General features: G+C 41.2%; 1 protein-coding gene across 1 annotated transcript; it reads left to right on the top strand.

The window, feature by feature from the left end:
- The first annotated feature begins 2668 nt into the window (after positions 1-2668).
- On the top strand, positions 2669-21493 carry LOC130081777 (NLR family CARD domain-containing protein 3). Its single transcript, XM_056246481.1, has 8 exons — positions 2669-2718; positions 6757-6864; positions 8371-8453; positions 15459-17205; positions 17478-17639; positions 17973-18146; positions 19209-19382; positions 21316-21493. Exons 1-8 carry the CDS (start codon positions 2669-2671, stop codon positions 21491-21493), a joined length of 2676 nt encoding a protein of 891 aa, XP_056102456.1.
- The last annotated feature ends 5455 nt before the right edge of the window (positions 21494-26948 follow it).

Raw genomic sequence — 26948 nt, 5'->3', positions numbered from 1 at the left:
GTCACACGATCGGTAAGAGGATTACTATACTCGTTAAGCTCGTTAAAGCCTGCTATATACTGTTGAATAGGCAGGGCAACTATTTACCATAGCATATTAAACATCACATAGTTAACATAGCACATGCTGTCACATGATCGGTAAGAGGATTACTATACTCGTTAAGCTCGTTAAAGCCTGCTATATACTGTTGAATAGACAGGGCAACTATTTACCATAGCATATTAAACATCACATAGTTAACATATACATGCTAACTTCAGCGCGCATGACAGATAATGTTAATAGCATTTACTACAAATGATGGCCGTGAAAGAGACTGCGAACGCATTAAATATAATATTAAGAAGTAAACAGCGTAGCTGACTGACAGATTAACAAATGAATAAGCGCGACGATTCAGGGAGCAAATCTGCTTTCTTCGTCCCTGGTCCTGCGCTGTGCTCACTCAGTGTGCAGTGTGAGAGGGGGAGTGGCCAGCGGCTAGAGCCGTAAAAACATATATATTTAGCGATATCTTTTGCATTTCTAATCCAAACAACGTCAAACTCGGCACTGCACTTACTCGTGCCCGTAGCAAGACACCTGTCAAGTTTGAGATCCATCGGACTAACGGTTCGAGAGATATGCGATTAACAGACAGACAGACACACACACACACACACACACACACACAGACATACGTTCCTGTAATTTATAGATTTTTTCTAATCCAAACAACGTCAAACTCGGCACTGCACTTACTCGTGCCCGTAGCAAGACACCTGTCAAGTTTGAGATCCATCGGACTAACGGTTCGAGAGATATGCGATTAACAGACAGACAGACACACACACAGACACACACACACACACACACAGACAGACATACGTTCCTGTAATTTATAGATAGATTATTTCAAGCTAACCGTTTTGAATCTAGCTATGGCAAGCAAGCAGATAGTTTTGACCACTGGCAGAATAAGTTTTTTTTAATATATTTTTTTGGGATTATTTTTAACTTAAAAAAGCTACGGACTGCAGCTTTAAGAAAAACAATCTTATTTCCATTTGAATTAAGATTATTTTTCTTGTTTTCCATTTGAATTAAGTTTTTTTTTTACCCCATTGGCAGATAATTTTGCTTATTTTAAGCAAAAACTCACTTAATTTAGATTTTTTTTTTTATCGGAAAGCAAGATAGAATTTCTTATGTCATTTTACTCATCTAGGAAATGCTTCTTGATTTAAGAATGTTTCGATATTTAGCTTGACCTCCCTCTCTGGACATAATGGGTGGAACTTGAAGATCCAGCTGAGCCAACCCTAACCTAACCCTATAAACATATCCCTAAATCTAATTACATTAAGATCCATTCATTAGGTCCACAGAGGTGGAGCTTGACTTTTGAAACATACCTTGGCACCTCCTAGTTGTTTGATCATAAAATGCCATTTGTCTTTAGACAGTGCACGTGAAAATACTGAAGTGAAGTCAGGATTTTACTCATTTACTCATGAGAGGAATATAAATCACATTCAGAAAGTAAGTATCACAATTGATTAAATTATTTTCTCCTGTTTATCAAAGGTGTACAAAAAAATACAGAAAGCCCTATTTAGTACACTATGTACTAACAATATTTATAACATCTTAAATGTAAAACAATGTATTTTAATGTATTTATTTTAATTTCATTTGATGTAAAACAGATTATTATATGCTCTTTAAAGCACATAATTCTGGGAACAGAAAGTGTATTTTATTGTGTGTTTTAATACTCTGATGGTAAAAATAGCAAGACTTGGTAACATTGGATCACATATTGTAAGGATTTATTGATTTATTTTGATTGTTTTTATGCTTTGTTAAAGTGATGCACAGAGAAAGATCAGAAATATTTAAAAGATTCTGTTCTCAGTGAAAAGTACTCAAATTGCCTGTATAGCAAGCTGCAGTAAAGTAAACATATAACCTAGCAATAAAATCACTATCAGGGAGAACAAGGAACAAAACAGTACAGCCTGCAAAACATTGGACTCTGACTCATTTTATTTGAAATCAACAGATGAAATTATTCCTTAATGTCTTGACTAATACATTTGTTAATGTATTTACATTCATTTAGCAGCCTTAATATTTGCAGTACACTATGTCAAGTAAAAGTATTCTAGTATACAATCTAAAGCAGATGTGAAATTTAGAAAAGAAAAGTAAAAGAGAACATTTTTGTAGGAAGTTATTAGTGTTTATGGCGGGGTATGTTTTTCCAGAAAGTTGGTATCAGCAGATTGGGTAAAGGTTGGCAGCTCGTTCCAGGAACTGAAACAGGGAGGGTTTAAGGTTCTAGAAACCATCATATAAGCACTATAAATGGTGAACATACAATCGGTACAAATGACCAGGCTGTTGTTGCAATGTGGATAATAAAGCTCAACTGGTCATCAAACACTATCCCAAAGATCCTTGTTGTTGCTGTCATAGAACCCAATTGAAGAGTGATGCTGTGGTCGACAGACAGGTTGACTGCAGTTCGATCAATCATAAAATAAACCAAATTAATCTTCCAAGTGAATATAAGTGTGGAGATAATTGCTTTATAAAGACTGTTTTGACAAAGGACTGTGTAACAGAAAGGTTCTCTTCTTAGATGACTGAAAAAATTGCAGTTTGATCACAGATATCCGTCATGACCTCCAGAAAGAGTCACTATAGAGAGCATGAAATAATGGACAAGAGGTGAGAATAAAACTCAAATTTTTATTATGTTAAAATTTGTGTTGTTTAAACTGTACAGTTGTTTTGGCAGCGGACTACTTTAAAACACATTCACTAATTTGTTAGTTATTTGTCACTTATGTAATATTTGTGTGCATTGGGTTTGCCAGAGCAACAATGTCACACACCTTATCAAGTGTTTAATCACCGGCAGCAACAGTCATGGGTCACTTGTGTGCATTTATAGTCCCCTTAAAATCAAAACTGACAAATCTTTTTTTTTTTTTTTTTATGGAACATTGCAGTATTTATTATCTTGTAGATTTCTTGTAATCTCCACTGACTTCAACAGTCAGATCTAGCGCACTGGCAAGGCGCCATTGACTGCTGTTTGTGAAAATTAGTTGTGATACGTCAACTTGTGGAAATCCATGATCTTATGCGCCAGAGAAACAAGCACGCAGCCAGCTTTATAATTTTGTGTTTGAACTTCCGTTTTAGCGGTAGCCCTGTATATTTCTGGCATCAACATCAAGGAGTAATTCGCTGGTGAAGTGGATTTACTTATTGTAAAGTTAGCGAAAGTTATCATGAGCATTGTAATGTTTGAAGCAGATGTTCTAACAAATGTCAGTAGACTGGGAAAATTTTTAAATGAGCGGTTCATTCTGTTAGATCTTACCTTCATGCTGTGGAAATACTTACCGGAAGACAGAACACAACGAGCGCATCAATGAAAGGGGCGGGGCTACATAAGGTCTAAATTTGCTGCCTCAACTGCAGTGTTATTCGCAGAAGCAAATAACGTATTCAGGGATGTGTATCCCGAAAGCATCGCTAGCCAACTATGGTCGCAAGTTCTGTCGTTACCAAATTTGACGTTTCCGGAAACCGTAGTTCAAACGAACATTCGCAAACAGCTTGAACTGTGGTTAGAAGTATAGTTTCCTGTTAAATTTCATGTGTGGACTTAAATAGATTGTGCTCTTGGGCACAGTAAGCAAGCTAACATTCAGCACATTCTATATCTTTTATCCTATTTAATATATATACTTTTAATCTATATATTTTTACATGTCAAGTTAACAACCAGCGCCTTTTTTGAAAAGTGTGCATGTGCATAAACCGCAAGGGTACTCCAGAATATGCCGTATGAAGGAACCCGCGATGAATCAAAAATCAAATAAAGCAAAATGACATGGGGAAAAAAACAGTGAAGTAGGCTACTCACTGCCATGTTTGTTACAGTATAGCATCTCAGAGATCTTGAATAGATTAATTATTAGAATGTATTACTCCTCCACACAAGTGCGTGACGTCATTGCCGACAGTCTAATATTGTTGAACCAATGGCTGCATCTGAAATCGCATATACTCTACTTATTTTAAATGTGTAATTACTCCATGACCGCTAAAAAAGTATGTTCTATATACAGGTCCTTCTCAAAAAATTAGCATATTGTGATAGTTCATTATTTTACATAATGTAATGATAAAAATTAAACTTTCATATATTTTAGATTCATTGCACACCAACTGAAATATTTCAGGTCTTTTATTGTTTTATTACTGATGATATTGGCATACAGCTCATGAAAACCCAAAATTCCTGTCTCAAAAAATTTGCATATAATGAAAAGGGTCTCTAAACGAGCTATTAACCTAATCATCTGAATCAACTAATTAACTCTAAACACCTGCAAAAGATTCCTGAGGCTTTTAAAAACTCCCAGCCTGTTTCATTACTCAAAACCACAATCATGGGTAAGACTGCCGACCTGACTGCTGTCCAGAAGGCCATCATTGACACCCTCAAGCAAGAGAGTAAGACAGAAAGAAATTTCTGAACAAATAGGCTGTTCCCAGAGTGCTGTATCAAGGCACCTCAGTGGGAAGTCTGTGGGAAGGAAAAAGTGTGGCAAAAAACGCTGCACAACGAGAAGAGGTGACCGGACCCTGAGGAAGATTGTGGAGAAGGACCGATTCCAGACCTTGGGGGACCTGCGGAAGCAGTGGACTGAGTCTGGAGTAGAAACATCCAGAGCCACTGTGCACAGGCGTGTGCAGGAAATGGGCTACAGGCGCCACATTCCCCAGGTCAAGCCACTTTTGAACCAGAAACAGCGGCAGAAGCGCCTGACCTGGGCTACAGAGAAGCAGCACTGGACTGTTGCTCAGTTTTGCATGTCATTCGGAAATCAAGGTGCCAGAGTCTGGAGGAAGACTGGGGAGAAGGAAATGCCAAAATGCCTGAAGTCCAGTGTCAAGTACCCACAGTCAGTTATGGTCTGGGGTGCCATGTCAGCTGCTGGTGTTGGTGCACTGTGTTTTATCAAGGGCAGGGTCAATGTAGCTAGCTATCAGGAGATTTTGGAGCACTTCATGCTTCCATCTGCTGAAAAGCTTTATGGAGATGAAGATTTCATTTTTCAGCACGACCTGGCACCTGCTCACAGTGCCAAAACCACTGGTAAATGGTTTACTGACCATGGTATTACTGTGCTCAATTGGCCTGCCAACTCTCCTGACCTGAACCCCATAGAGAATCTGTGGGATATTGTGAAGAGAAAGTTGAGAGACGCAAGACCCAACACTCTTAAGGCCGCTATCGAAGCATCCTGGGCCTCCATAACACCTCAGCAGTGCCACAGGCTGATTGCCTCCATGCCACGCCGCATTGAAGCAGTCATTTCTGCAAAAGGATTCCCGACCAAGTATTGACTATTGAGTGCATAACTGAACATAATTATTTGAAGGTTGACTTTTTTTTTTGTATTAAAAACACCTCTTTTATTGGTCAGATGAAATATGCTAATTTTTTTAGACAGGAATTTTGGGTTTTCATGAGCTGTATGCCAAAATCATCAGTATTAAAACAATAAAAGACCTGAAATATTTCAGTTGGTGTGCAATGAATCTAAAATATATGAAAGTTTAATTTTTATCATTACATTATGGAAAATAATGAACTTTATCACAATATGCTAATTTTTTGAGAAGGACCTGTAGTAGGAATGTGTGCAGTCCATCGAATGCACACTCGCCAGAAGAAGTAGGTCATCCGGGTACTTTTTATGAGTACTGTGAATTCGGACATACTACTGCTTATACCTATTATATACAGGTACTAGGAAAGTATCCGATTTCGGATGCAGCCATAATGATTCAAACGACAGAGGTGTGACGATGTTACTACGATTTCGGGAAACAGTCATGGTTTGTTTCTCCAACGATGCATCGTGCTATGGTATAGCGAGTTACATCATTGTTCGGGAAACACACCCCTGGTTGGCCAATAGCCACCATCAGTAAACTTGCAAATCCGTGGGGAAAAATTACTTAAAATTGTGAGAGAAATTCCAAATTTCAAGAAATAAAGTTTAAAAAAAATGCTATTTCCTTTTTTTTCTTATTCTGTGGCAGAAACAGTTTTTACAGTAATTTGACAATGTTTTTTGGAATCAGACCCCAGTGTAAATATAGCCTAGCTTATTTTTCTAACTGGATTTGGTTGTCAGACATATTGATTTATGCAGATAATGGACATAAAACAACAAACTACCTGTTCATGCAAACATAAAAATTCAAGTCTCCTTCTACATATTCTTGTGGACATCTTAACGTCACCAGGATGGAAATTTGGCTATAATTTTACAAAAAAGAATTTCATAACACATTTCATAACACAGCTTTCTCCAAAAGCCATTTTCTTCAGTGCATGTAAATATTGTCAGTGTAATGTCTATTTTGCTTTATTTAAAGACGAGGGATGAGTCGAAATGCATATTTGTGGTAATCAACATTATGATACAAATGCTGTAGATTGAACCAACTGTAAAGTTCATTTTATAAGCTGTGAAAATGAATAAATGGAAAAATCATCCTCTGATTCATAAAGAATGGCCACAAACTGCGTGTCAATGAAAAGTATTGATTCCATGAAACATCCACTTAACTTTAAACAGTTTAAGTGGAGTGACAGTGACAAAAAGAGTGTTTTCCTCAGAGTTTTGAGGATTTTTTCATTACGAACAGCGTTTAACTGCTGCTATGTTTTAGTCTAAATAAGGGAGAATCTCTTGAACCCAGCTGTGTGTCCATGAAGAGTGACCAGTCAAGAGATGATGTAATCAACTTCAGTTCAGGAGACTCTTCTACTGATCTGAGGTAAGGACAATGTTATGGTTCATTAGTCTTGTGTAACCAGACCTTCAGACTGACAACAGAAGGTCTGGACTCCCTAGCAGCTTTCATTGGCCAATGACTTCCCAAGAGGCTGTCTGACTGACATGTAAAGCAACCAATGGCAGTTTGTGTTGTTCAGCGTCATGAAAAAGTTGATGTCCCTACAATAACAGACCGGCGTGTAAAAATCTTGGATGTCTTTTAAAGAGTTTATGCCGTGAACTTCACATACTTCACACTAAAATCCAGCGTTTCGTTGATCCTGATAAGTGCTCATTGTCACAGTTACACAGCGCTTTCTTCTTCTTTGAGATGATTTGGCTTCATGACAGCTTTGTTTCCAACGTACCGTTAAAGAATGTCTCCCGGAAATCTGTAAAATTCAACCAATCAGATGACAAAAAGCTCCCAAAGTGTTTCCAATTTTGTGTGCCTTATAAATCAGACATTCAGCCAACGGTCCATAGGTCTTAGCTAGCTTGAGACTATATTTTATTGGTTTGCAATGTGGTTCTTTAGGTTAAAAAAATAAAGTTTAAAATAAAAAATGTATGTTAAAAGAATCGCCAATTAACACTCGCTCCACCACACCCGTCCTGCTCGTCACAATTGGATAAAAGAGACGTGCAACCTAGTCTAGCCTTGTGTAGCCAGAACTTTGCCTAATGGCATAAGATCTGAGCTCTATAGCCAATGCAATCGACCATAGACACACTAATTAATTAAAATCACTCTGGAATCCAAAAGGTTGGCCAAGGTCAAAAATGTTTACTTTTTCCTTAGCCCGTGGGATAACATAAGAAAACAATTCTTTACAATTCAACTAGATTTAGACTTCTATTATGCTGCATAGTTAGTAGAGGAAAAAGGGATTATCAACTTTAATGAGGAGAAACTGCTATAAATACATTTTAATGTATGGTTTATAGACATTATGGGCCCTATTTTAACGATCTAAGCACGTGGTCTAAAGCACAGGGCGCAAGTGGTCGGGAAAAATGGTCGGCGCGCGCGGCGCATGGTCTGAAAGAGCTGTCCATTTTCTCTTAATGAGTAATGGGTGTGTTTTGCGTAACGTGAAATAAACCAACCAGAGTCTCATCTCCCATTCCCTTTAAAGGCCAGTTGCGCTCGCTCCATGGCAGATTGCTATTTGCATGACAGACTTTGCAAGGGGAAAGACTGAGCTCCACTCTGCGTCATGCAGGCGGAAACTAGCAAAACACACTTGCAACGCGCTTGGTGCTGCATTGCGCCGGGTGTATGATAGGGCCCGATGTATTTTTGCATAATAAACAATGTTGAGTTGGATATTGAGATCCTGATTTAAGATATCAAACTTAAGGTATAGCCTACTGGTGCACTGCTAAAAAAAAATTTTTTAAAGTGTCTTGTAAAACCATGGGACTATTGAAAAATACACACATTCACATTGACATTCATCAATGGTATGGATGTTGTGAACTTAATATATTTATTTTTTACCAGAAAACTCAATGAGAAGGAAGAGGTTCAATTGCTTGTCCAGAGGAAGACGAACCCGACAGATCTCGGCAGTACGCTACAGACAAGTAAGAGCTTGGAACTGTTAAATAATATAAAACCTCACAGACCCCTTTATATTAAGTGTCTTTAAGTACATTGTACAACCATTTAAATTAATTATTTGAAACAATGCACTTTGCTGTGTACATGCATGTTTTTAAACTGTAATTATATTTAAATAATACCTGCATATAATTACACATTTAATTGATTTCTGTAATTACATCTAATACACTCTTGACCCTTCCCTTACACCTTAACCCACCCTTAAACCTATCCTTATCCCACCTCAATAGCAGCAAAAGTGTTTTGTAATTCAGCATCAACAACAACATTGTAGTTAACAATTGATTTTATTTTGACGTAAGTACATAGTAGGTAAAGACATCTACTATAAGTGGGATCAAACTTAGAGCTGATAGCAACTTGGAAACAACCAATTTATAGACAGCATAGTGTGATTTAATAGTATATAATAATCAATGAAGAAAAGGCGGAGCTGGTTTGACATTAAAGACACATTTTGTCAGGGGGTATTTACAGAAAGCAGGGATAACTTATGTCACATAAACTCTCTCGATTGATTAACCCAAAACTTTTTGTAACCAAATGATGAGGTTAGGTTATCAAGTAAAACAAGCAGCTGTAAAAATATGATTCACCAGTGTTTTGCCGGATGAGAAGTTTATCTATTTATCATATTTTTACTCTTTTAATTCCTTTTAAAACTCTTTTAATTTTCCTTGCTTTTATTTTGTGATTATTTTAATTCCTTTCTGTGTAAAGCACTTTGAATTACCATAGTGTATGAAATGTGCTATATAAATAAACTTGCCTTGCCTTATCCACCTACTCTGTGCAAACTTACCCAGGTAAATCACATAACCTGTTCTCTTACGAGAGGTTCTCTCGTATTGCGTAAGCTAGCTTACGCTACGGGAAAGATTAATCTTTTCTGAAATATTGAAGCCAAAAAATTATCCTTAATTTTGTATCCATTGTCAACGCAGTGCAGCAGCTGCAGACCTTGAGCGGGCTAGCTAGCGAGCTCATTGGTCGCTCTGCGGCTACTGCTGCAGCCTATTATAGACGAACTGAATGAACTTGCGTCCAATGAGAGGCGCTCGTGCCTTCATCACGTCACAGCCCGCCAAACTGGGCGTGGCTAGAGTGTATATTAGCGAGGTTTGAAGGCTGCATCCCTGATTTTCATCTCTTCAGCGAAACTCTTCGCATCTCTGAACTGCAGAAGCCGTGTCGCCGTCCGAGGGGCATTTTAGCGAGCTTGGACAGCGCTTGAAGAAGCCGGCCGTCTTCGCCACCTTCAGCCATCGGGCGAGCTACGCCATCCGGCGACATATCCTTTTAAGCTAAATATTCTGTATTCTGTGTTCTACACTTCCTAAAAGAGCAGCGAGACGTCTTTTTCAAGATGTCTCGCACTTCCTGTGGCTCGTGCAGAGCCGCTCAGCGTTGGAGACCGTCACCTGCGCTCTCTGCCTGGGCCAGGAACACACCCTCTCGTGGAGGATGCGAGCACTGCGAGGAACTTCCGATGTCGACCCTGCGGGCTCGAATCGAAGTCTTTAACCATAGCGCCCGCGCGGCTAGCTCTCTTTACGTTACAAGAGAGCTACCCCGCCCTCGCGCCCCCATTTTGCGCGTCATGCAGAGCCCTCTCGAGCTCTCTGCATGACCCGGACGGGCATCAGCTATGTCGCATGTAGGTCCCGTGCCCACTACTAGTGCACGCGCCCTCATACAAACACTATTCCCGGTAACTGCTCGACCAACGAGCACGCGGCTAGCTCTCTTTACGTTACAAGAGAGCTACCCCACCCTCGCGTCCCCGTTTCGCGCGTCATGCAGAGCCCTCTCGAGCTCTCTGCATGACCCGGACGGGCTTGCGCGCCGCCGTCGAAATGTCTCGTCTCGCCCTGTCAGTCCCCTTAGAAAAGGCTACTGCAGCGGTGTATTCGGCAGCCAACGTGCCGGTAATGCAACCCGCTCGCCTGCACACATCCGCCGTTCTCGCGGCGACCCAGAAAAATCTCAAAGTGAGTACAATGTCTGGTTATCCGGCTCACGCCGTTGGTGTCTTGAGTGTAGAAAATGTGCCCACATCTCGGTGTTCACCCCTACACACAAGCACCCCCCCCCCCCCCCCCCTTGTGTCTCTCGCAGAGTCCAAGTGCTAGATGTAGAAAACGTGCCCACAACTCTGTGCTCACGCCTATTTTCTGCCCGCTCTGTCACACGGCCAGAACAGCCAGCTGTCGCTGTCAGCGAGCCGCCGTATTTGAGTACTCATATTGGTAAGGCTATGAATGAAAGTTACGTGCCCGCCCACGAGCGCTCACGCTTACTAAGCAGACACACCGCCTCCGGCGCTGCTCGCACATTACAATGTTTTCACAAAACGTTTCCCGTTCAAGCAACCGGGACGTCACATGCAGAATAGCCAGCTGTCGCTGTCAGCGAGCCGCCGTACTCAAGTGCTCATTACTGGTCGGGCTGTGAATGTAAGTCACCTGCCCGCTCACGAGCGCACACGCTTACTGGCAACGCTCACACGGCCATTAAAGACTCATATCAGTCAGGTTATGAATGTAAGTCACGTGCCCGCCCACGAGCGTTCACGCTTACTAGCACATACCTCTCCCCGAGCGCCGCCCACGCATCTAAGAGTGACTATAAAACGCCGCCCATCCCAAGCGATCGGGGCGTCACTTATAACTGTAAGTCCTGTGCCCGCTCAGAAGCACTCATGCTTACTAATAAACACTCTGCCCATAGCGCTGCGCTCGTGTCTCAAGACGATAAAAAAAAAAAAAAAAACGCTCCCCGTCCAAAGCGATCGGGGCGTCACACTCATATGTAAGCCTCGTGCCCGCACACAAGCGCTCACGCTTACTAATAGACAATTACGCTCCCCGTGTCCCTATCAGAGCCCACTCCCATAAAGCGGGCACAGCCCGCTCGAGTGTTAGAGTCAATAAACGAGCCCCCCCCTCTCTGCCCGCTCTGTCACACGGCCAGCCATCACTTCTCTGTATGTAAGTCCCGTGCCCGTGACTATGCTCGCGCATCACTAAACAGATGTGACTCTTTCCCCATTCACCTCAATCGGGAATTCACTCACAGAACAGCCTGTTCCTGCTGTTTGCGAGCCGTCATGCATAAGCACAGTAAGCGCGCTCACACATTCTGTTCAGCTCGCTGTGTGCGGCAATCAGGGCGATTTGGCCATCCACCCTCTGGCACTATACTTCAAAGCGTGGTAAGCTATCCCAGGAATATCCAAATGGGTGTTAAGCACGATAAAACAAGGTTATTTGCTACAGCTCGATCACCGCCCTCCCAGCTTCCGAGCGCGGCTCGAAACGACTGTGAACACGGCAGCAGCCTGCATGCTTCGTTCAGAAATAGCAAACCTTCTGTGCAAAAGGGCCATAGAGAGAGTGCCGCCTTCTCTGAGCGAGTCGGGGTTTTACAGCCTTTATTTTCTTGTTCCCAAGAAAGAAGGCGGCCTCATACCGATTTTGGATCTCAGTTTTTTGAACAGGGTGCTTGTGAAAAGACCGTTCAAAATTCTTACAGTCAGGAAACTCCTCGCGCACATGCGCCAGGGGGACTGGTTTATTTCTCTCGATCTGAAAGATGCCTATTTTCAGATTCAGATAAATCCCCGTCACAGGCCATTCTTGAGATTCACCTTCGACGGTCAGGTTTATCAATACACCGTCCTTCCGTTCGGCCTGTCCCTAGCACCCCGTACTTTCACAAAGTGCATGGACGCGGCGCTCGCACCCCTGCGGAGCCAGGGCTTGCGAATATTGAACTATTTGGACGATTGGCTGATTTTGGCACAATCACACACGGAGCTGCTGTCTCACAGGACAGTTTTTCCTCAGTCATCTGAACAGCTTGGGTCTCACAATCAATTGGACCAAGAGCTCACTTCAGCCCAGTCGAGCGATTTCCTTCCTTGGAATAGAGCTGGACTCCGTGGCTATGACGGCTCGCTTATCAACACAGCGCGCGCGCCGTGTTCAGCGACTAGCCGCATCTTTTCAGATGAACAACCTCACGCCTCTAAAACAATTTTAGAAAATGCTAGGTTACATGGCCTCAGCCTCAGCAGTACTCCAGCTGGGTTCACTGCGCATGCGCCCGCTTCAACATTGGCTAAACACCCGCGCGTTTCGCCGGGCTTGGGCCACAGGCCGCCAGCCGATCAGAGTGACTCAGACCTGTATCTGAGCTCTGCAGCCCTGGACAGTGGCCGAATGGTATCAACGGGGAGTGATGATGGGAGCTGTATCTTGCCGAAGAGTCATCTCGACAGACGCGTCCAACACGGGTTGGGGCGCGGTCTGCGAGGGCTTACCGGTGTTTGGCCTATGGTCAGTGCAGGAAAAGCTCCTTCACATAAATTGTCTGGAAATGATAGCGGTCGAGTACGTGCTCGTGCGCTTCCTCCCGGTCATTCAGGGTCACCACGTCCTGGTCCGTTCGGACAACAGATCTGTGGGATCCTATCTAAACCGTCAAGGTGATGTCAGGTCCAGGAACCTCTTCCATCTGACAGAACGCATACTGAGTTGGTCCCAGCGCCATCTGCGCTCGCTGAGAGCGACGCATGTGCCAGGCCACCTGAACGACGGCCCAGACAGACTGTCCAGAGACAATATTCCCCCAGGGGAATGGTCCCTGCATGCTCTATCAGTCCAGATGTTATGGCACCTATTCGACAGAGCAGAGAAAGACCTCTTTGCGTCAGAGGAGAACTCTCACTGCCCAGTATTTTTCTCGAAAAGCGAGGACGCGCTGGCCCAGGACTGGCCCAACCGCCCGCTTTACGCCTTCCCTCCCGTCTCGCTATTGCCACAGGTAATGCAGAGGATCAGGGAAACGCGCTGCTCGGTGCTCCTCATAGCCCCGCGCTGGGAGAATCAGACATGGTTTCCGGAGCTTACGCAGCTGTCACTGACAGCCCCGTGGCCCATTCCAGTGAGATCAGATCTCCTCTCTCAAGCTCGCGGCACGATCTGGCATCCCCACCCAGAGCGCTGGGCGCTGGGCGCTGCACGCGTGGGTGATCAATGACTACCCGTCGCTTTGCCAGAGGAAGTTATGAACACTATCAGACACTCTAGAGCTCCTTCCACAAGAAGACTCTACGCGTCCAAATGGTCTGTGTTTTTAAAATGGTGCACCGACAGAGATCTGGACCCACGGACATGTGGGGTTTCAACGCTGCTCGTGTTTCTACAAGAGCTATTGGATAAGGGCAGGTCCCCATCCACGCTCAAAGTATACGTGGCGGCCGTCGTGGCGTTCGCTGAACCCCTGCACGGCCAGTCACTAAAAAAAAAAAAAAAACGAGCTGGTCATCCGCTTCCTCAGGGGAGCTAGAAGGATGAACCCCCCGCGCCCCCCATCGGTTCCTATCTGGGATCTTTCTATAGTTCCCGAAGCTATGAAAGCCCCTCCTTTCGAACCGCTTCAATCCGTGGATGTGAAATACCTCTCACTCAAAACTGTTTTTCTGACTGCCTTGTCATCAGTTAAACGTGTGGGAGACCTTCATGCGCTGTCTGTCAGCACCACATGTCCACATGTCTCGAAACAGACACTGTCTAGATGGATAGTGGACGCTATTGCTGCTGCGTACGCGTCAAAAGACCTGCCATGCCCGTTAGGCATTAGGGCTCACTCTACTAGAGGCATGCCTCCTCGTGGGCGTGGTCCAGCGGGTTTTCCATTCACGACATATGTGTGGCAGCGGGCTGGGCTTCCCCCTCCACCTTTGTCAGATTTTACAATCTGGAAGTACCCGCTCTGCAGGCAAAATTACTAGCGGTCTAATACGCTACAGCTCTCCTGGTGAGCTGCACTGATGGGAAACTTTCCACAGGCCGACACTGCCGCTCTGTCTCTCTTCCCACTATGTGCTTATGTATTACATACACACTGGCCCGCACTCTTGCTGGCCAAAATGCTTTCCCCACTCATAGGGCTCCTCTGGGTTTTCTCCCCCTGGGCTCATGCTGTGGATGCTTGGCGCGCACGGCGTTGACAATGGGTTCCCGTAGCGTAAGCTAGCTTACGCAATACGAGAGAACCTCTCGTAAGAGAACGAATCGGTTACCTAACGTAACCTCGGTTCTCTCTAGATGAGGGAACGAGTATTGCGTAGCCGGCCGTGCTCGCGCCACGAGCGTTTTTCGCTTCATTCTATGAAAACCAGGGATGCAGCCTTCAAACCTCGCTAATATACACTCTAGCCACGCCCAGTTTGGCGGGCTGTGACGCGATGAAGGCGCGAGCGCCTCTCATTGGACGCGAGTTCATTCAGTTCGTCTATAGCAGGTGTGCCCAACCCTGCTCCTGCCGATCGACTGTCCTGCACAGTTCATCTCCAACCCTAATCAAACACACCTGAAGCAACCAATTAAGGTCTTCAGGATCTGAAGCAACCAATTAAGGTCTTCAGGATCACTTGAAAATTAAAGGCAGGTGTGTTTAATTAGGGTTAGAGATAAACTGTGCAGGACAGTCGATCGGCAGGAGCAGGGTTGGGCACCCCTGGTCTATAGGCTGCAGCAGTTGCCGCAGAGCGACCAATGAGCTCGCTAGCTAGCCCGCTCAAGGTCTGCAGCTGCTGCACTGCGTTGACAATAGATACAAAATTAAGGATAATTTTTTGGCTTCAATATTTCAGAAAAGATGAATCTTTCCTGTAGCGTAAGCTAGCTTACGCAATACTCGTTCCCTCATCTAGAGAGAACCGAGGTTACGTTAGGTAACCGATTCGCTTTCTAGAATACCCCTCAGAAGTAGGCTCATAGTTAGATTTTTAGTAATGCAGTAGTCTGACTGTTAGAGCATGCTGCTAAAAATGCTAAGTTCATGTGTTTGATTTTTAGGATTTTAAATGTACCCCTTGCATTGTAAGTCACTTTAAATATAAGGCATGGCAAAAACTACTCTGTTCTATTGTAATTTCTGTTAATAATTTTCTTTAGAATTTCCCCCTATTTATCTGCAAAAACACAAATCCAGACTGGGAGAGAAATTCCAGAGGCTAAATGAAGGAATATCATATCAAGGGAACTTAACACTTTTGAATGAGATCTATACAGAGCTCTACATCACAGAGGGAGACAGTGGAGAGGTCAATAATGAACATGAGGTTAGACATATTGAGATGTCCAGAATGCCAGAGATGCAGGAAATACCAATTAAATGCAATGACATCTTTAAACCCTCACCTGGACAATACAAACCCATCAAAAGTGTGCTGACACGAGGAGTTGCTGGCATTGGAAAAACAGTGTCTGTACAGAAGTTCATTCTGGACTGGGCTGAGGGAAAAGCAAACCAGGACGTCCACCTCATAGTTCCACTTCCTTTCAGGGAGTTAAATTTTATGAAGGAGGAAAATATCAGTCTAATGGAGCTTCTCCATCAATTTTTCTCAGATATTAAGGAACTGAGATCAACAGACCTAAATGATTACAAAGTTATGTTTATCTTTGACGGACTTGATGAGTGTCGACTTCCTTTAAATTTTCGAACCAATCAGACCTTGTCTGATATCACACACTTAGCTTCAGTGGATGTGCTGCTGACCAACATCATTAAAGGGACACTGCTTCCTTCTGCTCTCATATGGATAACCTCTCGACCAGCAGCAGCCAATCAGATCCCTTCGGAGTGGGTTGATCAGGTGACAGAGGTACGAGGATTCAGTGATCCTCAGAAAGAAAAATATTTCAGGAAGAAGATAAATGATCAGAATCTAACCAACAGAATCATCTCACATATCAAATCATCAAGAAGCCTATACATTATGTGTCACATACCAGTCTTTTGCTGGATCTCAGCCACTGTTCTAGAGACAATGTTGGGTGAAGCAGTGAGTGCAGAGATCCCCAAAACTCTCACTCAAATGTTCACACACTTCCTGATATTTCAGACCAAACTAAAGACCCATAAGTATGATGAAAAAAATGAGGTAGATCTTCACAAGGCCAGAAAGTATATTTTTTCACTGGGCAAATTGGCATTTGAACAACTGGAAAAAGGGAACCTAATCTTCTATGAGGAGGACCTGAGACAATGTGGCATTGATGTCAGAGAAGTGTCAGTGTACTCAGGAGTTTGTACCCAGATTTTTAGAGAAGAGTTTGGGCTGTGTCTGGGGAAGGTGTACAGCTTTGTGCATCTGAGCATTCAGGAGTTTCTTGCTGCTTTATATAGGTTTCTCTCCTTTGATTCAGACAAGAAACACAAGTCAGAAATAACCAGTTTTCAAAAGAAGGAAGTGGACAAGGCTTTGCAGTGTGAGAACGGACACATGGATCTTTATCTGCGCTTTCTTCTGGGTCTCTCACTGGAGTCCAATCAGAGTCTCTTGCGAGGCCTTCTGACTCATACAGGAAACCTGTCTCACAGCAGTCTGGAAATAGTTGAGTACATCAAGGAGAAGATCAGGGAAATTGACATTCCAGAGAAATCCATCAATCTGTTTCACTGTCTGAATGAACTGAATGATCATTTTCTAGTGCAGGAAGTCCAAACATACCTGAACGGAACTCGTGCCAGTCGTCTCTCTGATGTTAGTCTCTCTCCTGCTGAGTGGTCTGCTTTGGTGTTTGTGTTACTTAACACAGAAGAGGAACTAAATGAGTTTGAACTAAGTAAATACCATCAATCAGAAGAAGGTCTTCTGAGGCTGCTGCCAGTGGTCAAAGTATGCAGAAAAGCTAAGTGAGTATTTTCATTGCTTTACTACTTCATGTATATTTAATAAAATAATAAATATTGAATTGTGTTTGCACTTACTTACATTTTATATTTTGGATTCAATATTTTATTTTAATATAACTTTTAAATTCTATAATTTACACTAAAGTATGTGTTTATTGTTTATATGAATTGTAAAACTGTATTATTACGTTAATATGTAACTAATATGTAGTTAGTATGTTTAACAATGCAGTTTACCAAACACTTATTATTATTATTATGCTTTCTCCCAGTCTGAGTGGCTGTTATCTCACATTGAAAAGCTGTTCAATTCTGGCCCAAACTCTCAGACATTTGAGAGAGCTAAACCTGAGTCATAATGACCTGCAGGATTCAGGACTGAAGCGACTCTCTGTTGGACTAAATAATGCTCACTGTAAACTCAGGACATTAGAGTAAGTATGTCTTCACTGCAATTAGTAGTTACTAAATATGAGTGGGAATAACAGATTATAAGTTACACTGCAGTAATGACATGTAGTCTAAGAAAATATGAGGTAGCAGGTCTTGGTTTATATTTAGTTTGATCTTTATCTAGGTAGTAATTTTCTGTCCTTGCATTGGCCGTTTATCCTTGTCTTTTGTTTACAGTGACACTGCATTGCATCAATCAATCCAACACTCACTGTTTATTCGACACCTCAGTCACATGCTTTTAACTTGTTATTGACCTGTTAAATTTGTGTTAGTGTGAGGAGTTTTCTCTCTCTCTCTCTCTCTCTCTGCAGGCTGTATAACTGCAGAATTGGTGAGGAAGGTTTTTCTGCTCTGGCTTCAGCTTTAAGGTCAAACCCCTCGCACCTGCGAGAACTGGATCTGAGCTGGAATAACCCAGGAGTCTCAGGAGTTATGTTGCTGTCTGATCTACTGAAGGATCCACACTGTAACCTAGAAAAACTACAGTGAGTGTTATTTTTGTAAAGTATTCATTACTTCAATGTTTAAATTAATACATTTTTAGCTAACTGTGATTTGTATATGTACATTTCTGAAATACATAACTTAGACAGTTACCTCTGATAACAGATCACTCTAAATTGTAATGTGGACTCATGCATTTTCTGTAAAGCTGCTTTGAAACTGTGTGTATTGTGAAAAACGCTATACAAATAAATGTGAATTGAATATTATAAAACAGTTAATTGGATTATTTTGCCTATCTCATCTGTCTCTCTCTCTGTTTCACCTGGTCCTGCCAATGGTTGGATGGTGTGCTGAAGGTATCTGGTTAGAAATGTTGCATTATTCCAAATAAATAGATTGAGATTCACAAAAATGTAAAGGGATTCACATAAAATGACATGAAATCAATGAAATGATTTACAAATGTGTTTTATGTAACAAACACAACTCTGACCAATCGTAGCACGTCCTCGCTTGGTTATGAGTTGGTTATGTTAGTAACATGAAAAAACAAAACGTTTATTCAAATTGGGAATAAACTATATATAAAGTGAGCAAAGAACATTCCCCATCACCATCACTGAAGCACCATCACTTGCACAAGGTCACTGAGTTAGGTCTTTCCAAAAAAAAAAAAAAAAAAAAAAAAAAAAATCGTGATTGCTTGTTTACATTGCATCTGCACTTTGTTGTTAATTGATGAATCCACAAGAGTGCCGAATTCAGCCAGTGAGCATGCGCAGACTGTACACTGAACAAAAGTTATTGTTTATAATGCTCAATGTTGCAAAAAATGTATTGTATAAGTCTTGGATAGCAATGTGAGCAGATTAAATATATTTCCACAGAGGCCTCTGATAATTGCATATTGACCTGGTGTCACTGACACTAACTGCTTTAATTTAGTGTAGTGCAGTGTGTCACTTGATTCGATGCTTACATTTTATTGGACACCTCAGTCACATGCTTTTAATCCATAATGTAATTTTACCTGTTGTGTGTGTGTAAGGAAAGTTAGGAAGGTTTGCAGGTTTAAGGAAGGTTTATTTTTCTCTCTGCAGGCTGCAAAGATGCAGTATTGGAGAGGAAGGTTTTTCTGTTCTGGCTTCAGCAATGAGATCAAACCACTCACACCTGAGAGAACTGAATCTGAGCTCTAATAAACCAGGAGATTCAGGAGTGAAGCAGTTATCTGATGTACTGGAGTATCCGCAGTGTAAACTGGAGAAACTACAGTAAGTGATAGACAACCAGCACCCACCTAGGATACCAACTGCTCCCTTTTTCCAGGCTTGATAGAGCAAACAGTGCAGGACCCTTAATATACTCAGCTGCCATATCGAGATATTATATAGAGGAGTTTCTCAATAACTCTCTGCACATTTGTCCACAGTATTTGAATTGCAAAGTGAACAAAAAGGGTAGGTACTGCAGATGCTTAATTATGTGCAACACATATGGAGTAGCATAAGCCTTGTGCCCTGATTGTTGAATCACACAGAACATGTACAACTGGTTCAGACCATGGGTTCAAAAAAGGGGTTGTTTCCAGATTGTATATATTGATTATTCCAAACTGGAGACTCAGTTGTAAACATACTAGAACTTCCCATACGTTTACAGACATAATGCCAACAACATCTTTCTATATTGTGGAAGCATATATCGATGACCAGATCGTAGTCAACAACACTGAGGAGGAGTTTGGTAAGGGATGGGGATAATCTGCATCATATTTGTTGGGAGCAAAAACTGAGATTTATTTTGAATGATTCCATGATCCCAAAGTATATGTAAACCACCCAATGCTCATCACCTCCCGTTTTCTCTATAAAGCACAGGAATCTTCAGTTCTTAAGTATAACAAATCATCTTGAAGTGCTATTATGAGATGAAGAAGCTATGAGTTCAAAGTCCCTATTTTGGCACCGAGTAACGTCAGTAGCCCTAAAGTTGTAATCTTTTGTAAGAGCTACGTCAGCTTGCTTTTGATGTAAATCAGGAATGGGCAACTTTCCTGCAGAGTCTAGCTCCAACCCTAATCAAACACACCTGAACAAGCTAATAAATGTCTTCAGGATTGTTAGAAAGATACAGGCAGGTGAGTATTTTATCAGTGTGGGCCTAAACTCTGCAGGACAGAGGACCTTCGGGACTGTTTTTGCTCACCCCTGATGTGAATATATCTTTATATGTCTTGTCTTTAAAACAAAAAAGAACTACAAAAAGAACACACTCAGCTCGGAACATAGTTGGCATAGTTAAAACAGAGAAACGGACATCTGAAGCATCCGTCAATAATTATATATTTTATCTTTTCGTGTTTTGTTGAATTTGTCCTCCATCTGTTTCTTACTAAGATACATATGAGAAAACACAAATATCTGTGCAGCATTAAAAAGTCTTTTTCATTCTGACTTCTAAGCAAAGTAAAATCTATATATGTAAATTTAACAATACTATAACTGGTTCACAAACTGCATGTGAAATACAACATGAAATACAACACAACTGTATAGATGTAACTCCCAAACAAACCCCCCCCCCCCCCCCCCCCAAAAAAAAACTTTAACATACTGTGTCTCTTATAACACTCACTTTTATCAGTTACACTTTATTTTAAAGTGTCCTTGTTACAGTGTTATTATACATTTAGGTACTGAGTAGTATTAATTAACTATATGTACTTACTATAGGGTTATGATTAGGTGTGGTTTAGGCTTTGTTGCATGTAATTATGCTTAATTTATAGTACTTTATAATAATTTCTAATTCAATTATAATTTATTACTTTAGAAACTACATGTAACGTGTAACAAGGACACTGTAAAATAAAGTGTTACCGATGTATCCAACCTGATCTCATAGGAAAACGTAACTATGCTACTAGGTGGTAATTTCGTGTGAATTCGTATAATGTGAATTGTATGATGTGAATTGTATAAAAACATGATTGTCCACCCCTAAACATACAGGGATGTAAGCAGATCTTATGAAAACATATGAAAGAGTTCGTATAAATTCACAAACTAGACACAAATTCATTGAAATGCAAAATAGTCATGAATTACCATGATATTGTTTTGGATGTCTTATATTTAACTCATCCCGCATTTGTGCGTGTGTTGATTTGTTATCACAAGTTGTATTTCTTCTTTATCTCTGCAGGCTGTCTGATTGCAGTATTGGAGAGGAAGGTTATGCTGTTTTGGCTTCAGCTCTGAGATCACACTCCTCACACCTGAGAGAACTGAATCTGAGCTCTAATAAACCAGGAGATTCAGGAGGGAAGCTTCTCTCGGATCTACTGGAGAATCCACACTCTAAACTGGAGAAACTACAGTAAGTCATAATTTTGGTAACACTTTACAATAAGGTACATTAGTTAACATTTATTGTTTGTTAATGTAAGTTAATAAAAAAACAGCTGTTCATTGTTTGTTCATGGTGCATTAACTAATGTTAACAAATACAACCTTTGATTTTAATAACAAATTAGCAAATGTTGAAATTAATATTAACCAAGATTAATAAATGCTGAAGAAGAATTGTCATTCTTAGTTCATGTTAACTAAGAGCTGACATACTCTCTAGTTACCTCAGGATGGGCATCCCAAGATTAAACAGAGAAGCAAATAAAATATAATTAGTGTACCTTCTGTTGATAACATTAAGCAAGGATAATAATGTGCATTTGATCTAAAATAAAGTATATGGTTATGAGATGCATTATATGAATGCTTGTCTAAAGAGATGCGTCTTTCATCTAGATTTAAACTGGGAGAGCGAATGAAAAAAAAAAAAAATTCTTCCCATTTTCCTTGATCTATTATCACATTTTTAGCTTTCAGCTGTTGATAATGACTGATAGGAATATACGTGTATGTCTGATTTTGTTCTTTTCAATATTTCAGTTTATTGCCTTACCTGCCAGAAGTCACCCATGCACCTGCAAACTACAAAACACCTGAACTGACGTAACAGCATTCATCATGAGGGCTTTCAGAGCTTTGAACACACACACACACACACACACACAGTTGTGTTACTAGAGTTTTGTGGTTAATAATAATATCATACTATGATACTATCCATAATGTTACAGAATGTGGTCACATTACTTTCATGCAATGATCATCAGTGACAATAACAATTGAGAAAACTGCTCTGAAATGTACACCCAAGAACCTAAAGCATGTTAAAACTATATCAAAATAATTGCAGTAATGTCTTACAGGACTATTGTAGCAGTCACTCAGGAAATATATTTTAAAAATATATTACCCTCCTAAGGAAATATACAATTTTTAAATTAAATGTCACTAATTGGTATAGTTGCCATAGTTGTATATATTTATACCATGGTCTGTCTAAATACTCGATTCTGATTTGCTGGAAGGTGTGCAATAAAACCATTAAATGCACAGGCAGTTCCAAGTCAGTTTAATCACTATTCTATATTAATGCGCTGTTTTCATTGAAACACACACACGTCACTCACACACTGCAGATTGCGCTGCACACACACAGAAGCATTCAGGACGTCAGAAATGTATCAACGCTGCCTGTGACATTTATTAATAAAATATTAAAAATATATTATAAAATTATATTTCTCACCAATGAGGGGGTTAAATTGCTACTTTGAAGTAATTAAACTCACAGCTTTGTTGTTAATAGAGAGAGACAGACACTGGACAGACGCAGGTCTTTCCCTCTCTCTTTGTATAATTAATTCAAATGAATGCTATAGTTTATTCATTCAAATAAATGTAATCTTACGCACTACTTTATCTCTGTGTCTGAGCCTTAACTGACGAAAATAACTGTAAATTTTACACTTCCGGTCAAATATTGCACTGCAAACATCAATAACAGCTTTAAATTTTCAATGCTGGCAAATGACCATGGTATAAGCAGGATTTTTTTGTTCTCGTTGTGTATAGTGTTTTTGTTCCCGTTCTTGTTTCCTAGTTTTTCTAGTGCCTTTGTCTTTTATTTTGATTAAAGTACTGTTTGCACATTGTCATGTTTGGATTTGAGTGTTATGTTTCATGTTCATGTTCAAGTTTACTTTATCAAGTTTTCGGACGCAGCCATAGACTCTCTTGTCTCTTTGAATATACACTCACCTAAAGAATTATTAGGAACACCTGTTTAATTTCTCATTAATGCAATTATCTAATCAACCAATCACATGGCAGTTGCTTCAATGCATTTAGGGGTGTGGTCCTGGTCAAGACAATCTCCTGGGGCCGGTTGCACCAGCTGTGCGTAAGTTACAACTTAGCCTAGTTTTGACGTAAATGGGCACTAAGTTACAACTTACGCAATACTAAATATTTTTCCGTTGCACCATTAAACTTAGTTTAAACGTAACTCTACGTTCCAACTAAATATTTACGGCAGCTCCGATCAGGAGTAACGGTTGGAATAAAATATCAGACAGACTGAACTGCATCAATAAGCTCTTCTTTTACCTGACAGACTTCAATTCTTTAGACATATATGATAATGCTGACATTTACACTCGCTTACATTTTAAGAGAGAGAACATTATGTGAAAAGATAACTTTGTTAGCAGCTCTTTAACACGAACCCGTCCTAAACAGCGCCGCTGTGTGCATCGGTCCATGTTGTGCATGTCAAATATCAGTCATAATCAATAAACGTAATTTCTTGTTTTTTGTATGAATATTTATTTATTGATCCTTATTAAATTCATTTCAAAAACAGTTTCTGAATGTTATTTATATATAAAAACACTTATGTTATTCATGATCAAGTATCGTATTAAATGGAAACTTATTTTTACCGTTAGTAACGTGAGGCAAAAGACGTTAGAATGAAGGATAAACTGAAATTCACGGCATTTCAACACAACTTCTGCTCACGTATTTGAAGGCTGCTATTGGTTCATCAAGGCTAAACGTAATATTATGCGACTACGCATTACTTTACGGAGAGTTTACGAACTACTAGCTAAGTTCTACCTTACGAACAAATGGTGCAACGGAATAAAGTACAGAGTTAGTTACAAACTAGCTAGTAGTTACTAAGCCTCATGTGGACTTTACGTTACAATTTAAGAAAGAAGTTACGAACGGCTGGTGCAACCCTACCCTGAACTCCAAACTGAATGTCAGAATGGGAAAGAAAGGTGATTTAAGCAATTTTGAGCGTGGCATGGTTGTTGGTGCCAGACGGGCCGGTCTGAGTATTTCACAATCTGCTCAGTTACTGGGATTTTCATGCACAACCATTTCTAGGGTTTACAAAGAATGGTGTGAAAAGGGAAAAACATCCAGTATGCGGCAGTCCTGTGGGCGAAAATGCCTTGTTGATGCAAGAGGTCAGAGGAGAATGGGCCGACTGATTCAAGCTGATAGAAGAGCAACTTTGACTGAAATAACCACTCGTTACAACCGAGGTATGCAGCAAAGCATTTGTGAAGCCACAACACGCACAACCTTGAGGCGGATGGGCTACAACAGCAGAAGACCCCACCAGGTACCACTCATCTCCATTACAAATAGGAAAAAGAGGCTACAATCATAGACAGTATAAGAAGTGGACAGAGCCATCTCATTGGAACTCAGTTGAGACAGTTGAAGCCCATTTTCAGGCGATTTTTGAGCACTTCCGTTCCTGACGCGCAGACTCAAACCGACTCAAACTAAGCTTGATGACGTGAGCAACCTGTCTGACAGACGTTAATCTTCTAGTAGCGGTGCGTGAAAATTGCCAACGTTAATCTTGCAGAGACGGGGAACTTGAGCAAAGAGTTATTTGGCGTGAGTGAGCAGGAGTAAGTATTCCGTTGCTTTTATGGACTCATTATCTATGGGCTTCTCCCTTGACGGGACGTCCCCCCGATTGCCTGCGAGCTTCTCCTCCTGTCTGTACAGTAATTTCTGTACAGCGCGACAGAGAGTCGAGTGGTTATGATGCAATCGTTAGCCTATTTTTACAAAATCTGTTTCTACAGGGCCATAATGTAACATAGAAGGTAATGGAGCCCTTTATACATTGTCGTGTTTCTTTAGAAATAAATAATGGAGAAATGGAGTCTTTAAATGCCTCAGATGTAAAGTTATTCGCTGTCAAAGTGACGCCAAAATGAATGGGAGTCAATGGTAATGCTAACGCAAGTGAAGTTCTGCTACAACATGGCGGCACCCGGCCGGCTTCAACTTCCGGTCGATGGATTACCCCCTTGGCTACAATTTGCAAGAGCTCACCAAAATTGGACAGTTGAAGACTGGAAAAATGTTGCTTGGTCTGATGAGTCTCGATTTCTGTTGAGACATTCAGATGGTAGAGTCAGAATTAGGCGTAAACAGAATGAGAACATGGATCCATCATGCCTTGTTACCACTGTGCAGGCTGGTGGTGGTGGTGTAATGGTGTGGGGGATGTTTTCTTGGCACACTTTATGCCCCTTAGTGCCAATTGGGCATCGTTTAAATGCCACGGCCTACCTGAGCATTGTTTCTGACCATGTCCATCCCTTTATGGCCACCATCCCCACCATGTACCCATCCCCTGCTTCCAGCAGGATAATGCACCATGTCACAAAGCTCGAATCATTTCAAATTGGTTTCTTGAACATGACACTAGCTGCGTTTACATGGTTCAATCGGAATGAAATCAATCCGATTGATGAATCCGAACACGGTGTTTACATGAACGATAAATAAAGTAATCGGGTTGATGTGCACGTTTATATGTCACAAGATTCAAATCGGAATTGATTTTTTGACAAGCGCACTGCGCGAATATGCCGCTGTTCGCACATAACTATTCTCCTCTATTGGTTCTTTTTTTTTTTTAAACAGCAGACTTAATATTTATCCGTCTCTGGTCATGATTTGGAGACGATGAGCATGAACCGTTTTGCCGTGCTGCTTATATTGATCACGCAGTAAAACCCCGCGCCCAAAACCAGTCGTCCATGGATGATAATCTGAAACAAGCACTGGTGGGACGTTGTCCTGCTTCACTTCACAGACGCTGAGTGAAATGAATTTTTTTTAATAACGGAACACTCATTTACATTCACTTTATTCAACAGGAAGAACAGCTCGTTCCGTGCGTCATACGTCATTACGCTATTTCAACGTCATTGCACATGTGCAGTCCTTTTAGTTTCGGTTTTTAATCCGATCAAGTGTTTACATGTTCTCTCGATCGGATTACAAAAGGAGTAAACCACCTCTTTCAATCCGATCGAAATTTCAATCGGACCGAGCTCAATCGGATCGATCAAGGTGTTTACATGAAGGTTTTTTAGTCCGATTGAGGCGTGAATCCGATTATAAGTGTCCATGTAAACACAGCTACTGAGTTCACTGTACTAAAATGGCCCCCACAGTCACCAGATCTCAACCCAATAGAGCATCTTTGGGATGTGGTGGAACGGGAGCTTCGTGCCCTGGATGTGCATCCCACAAATCTCCATCAACTGCAAGATGCTATCCTATCAATACGGGCCAACATTTCTAAAGAATGCTTCCGGCACCTTGTTGAATCAATGCCACGTAGAATTAAGGCAGTTCTGAAGGCGAAAGGGGGTCAAACACAGTATTAGTATGGGGTTCCTAATAATCCTTTAGGTCAGTGTACATCTAGATTTATTGACATTGACCTCTACATGAACACACTTGCCTGAAAAAAGTGGGGACGAATTTATGTTTTATTAAAAGTGCCCCCCCTTATTCTACCCACGTTACCACATATTGATCTGAAGATAACAGTGGTAGTATTATAAATTCCAGGGCAGACTGAGTTTGTGCCCTCTG

Source organism: Rhinichthys klamathensis, unplaced genomic scaffold, assembly GCF_029890125.1.
Source record: "Rhinichthys klamathensis goyatoka isolate OS25496 unplaced genomic scaffold, OSU_Roscu_1.1 h1tg000040l_1, whole genome shotgun sequence".
NCBI classification, from domain to species: domain Eukaryota; kingdom Metazoa; phylum Chordata; class Actinopteri; order Cypriniformes; family Leuciscidae; genus Rhinichthys; species Rhinichthys klamathensis.
Note: the sequence above shows the minus strand (reverse complement) of the source record. Positions and strands in the feature narration are given on the sequence as shown.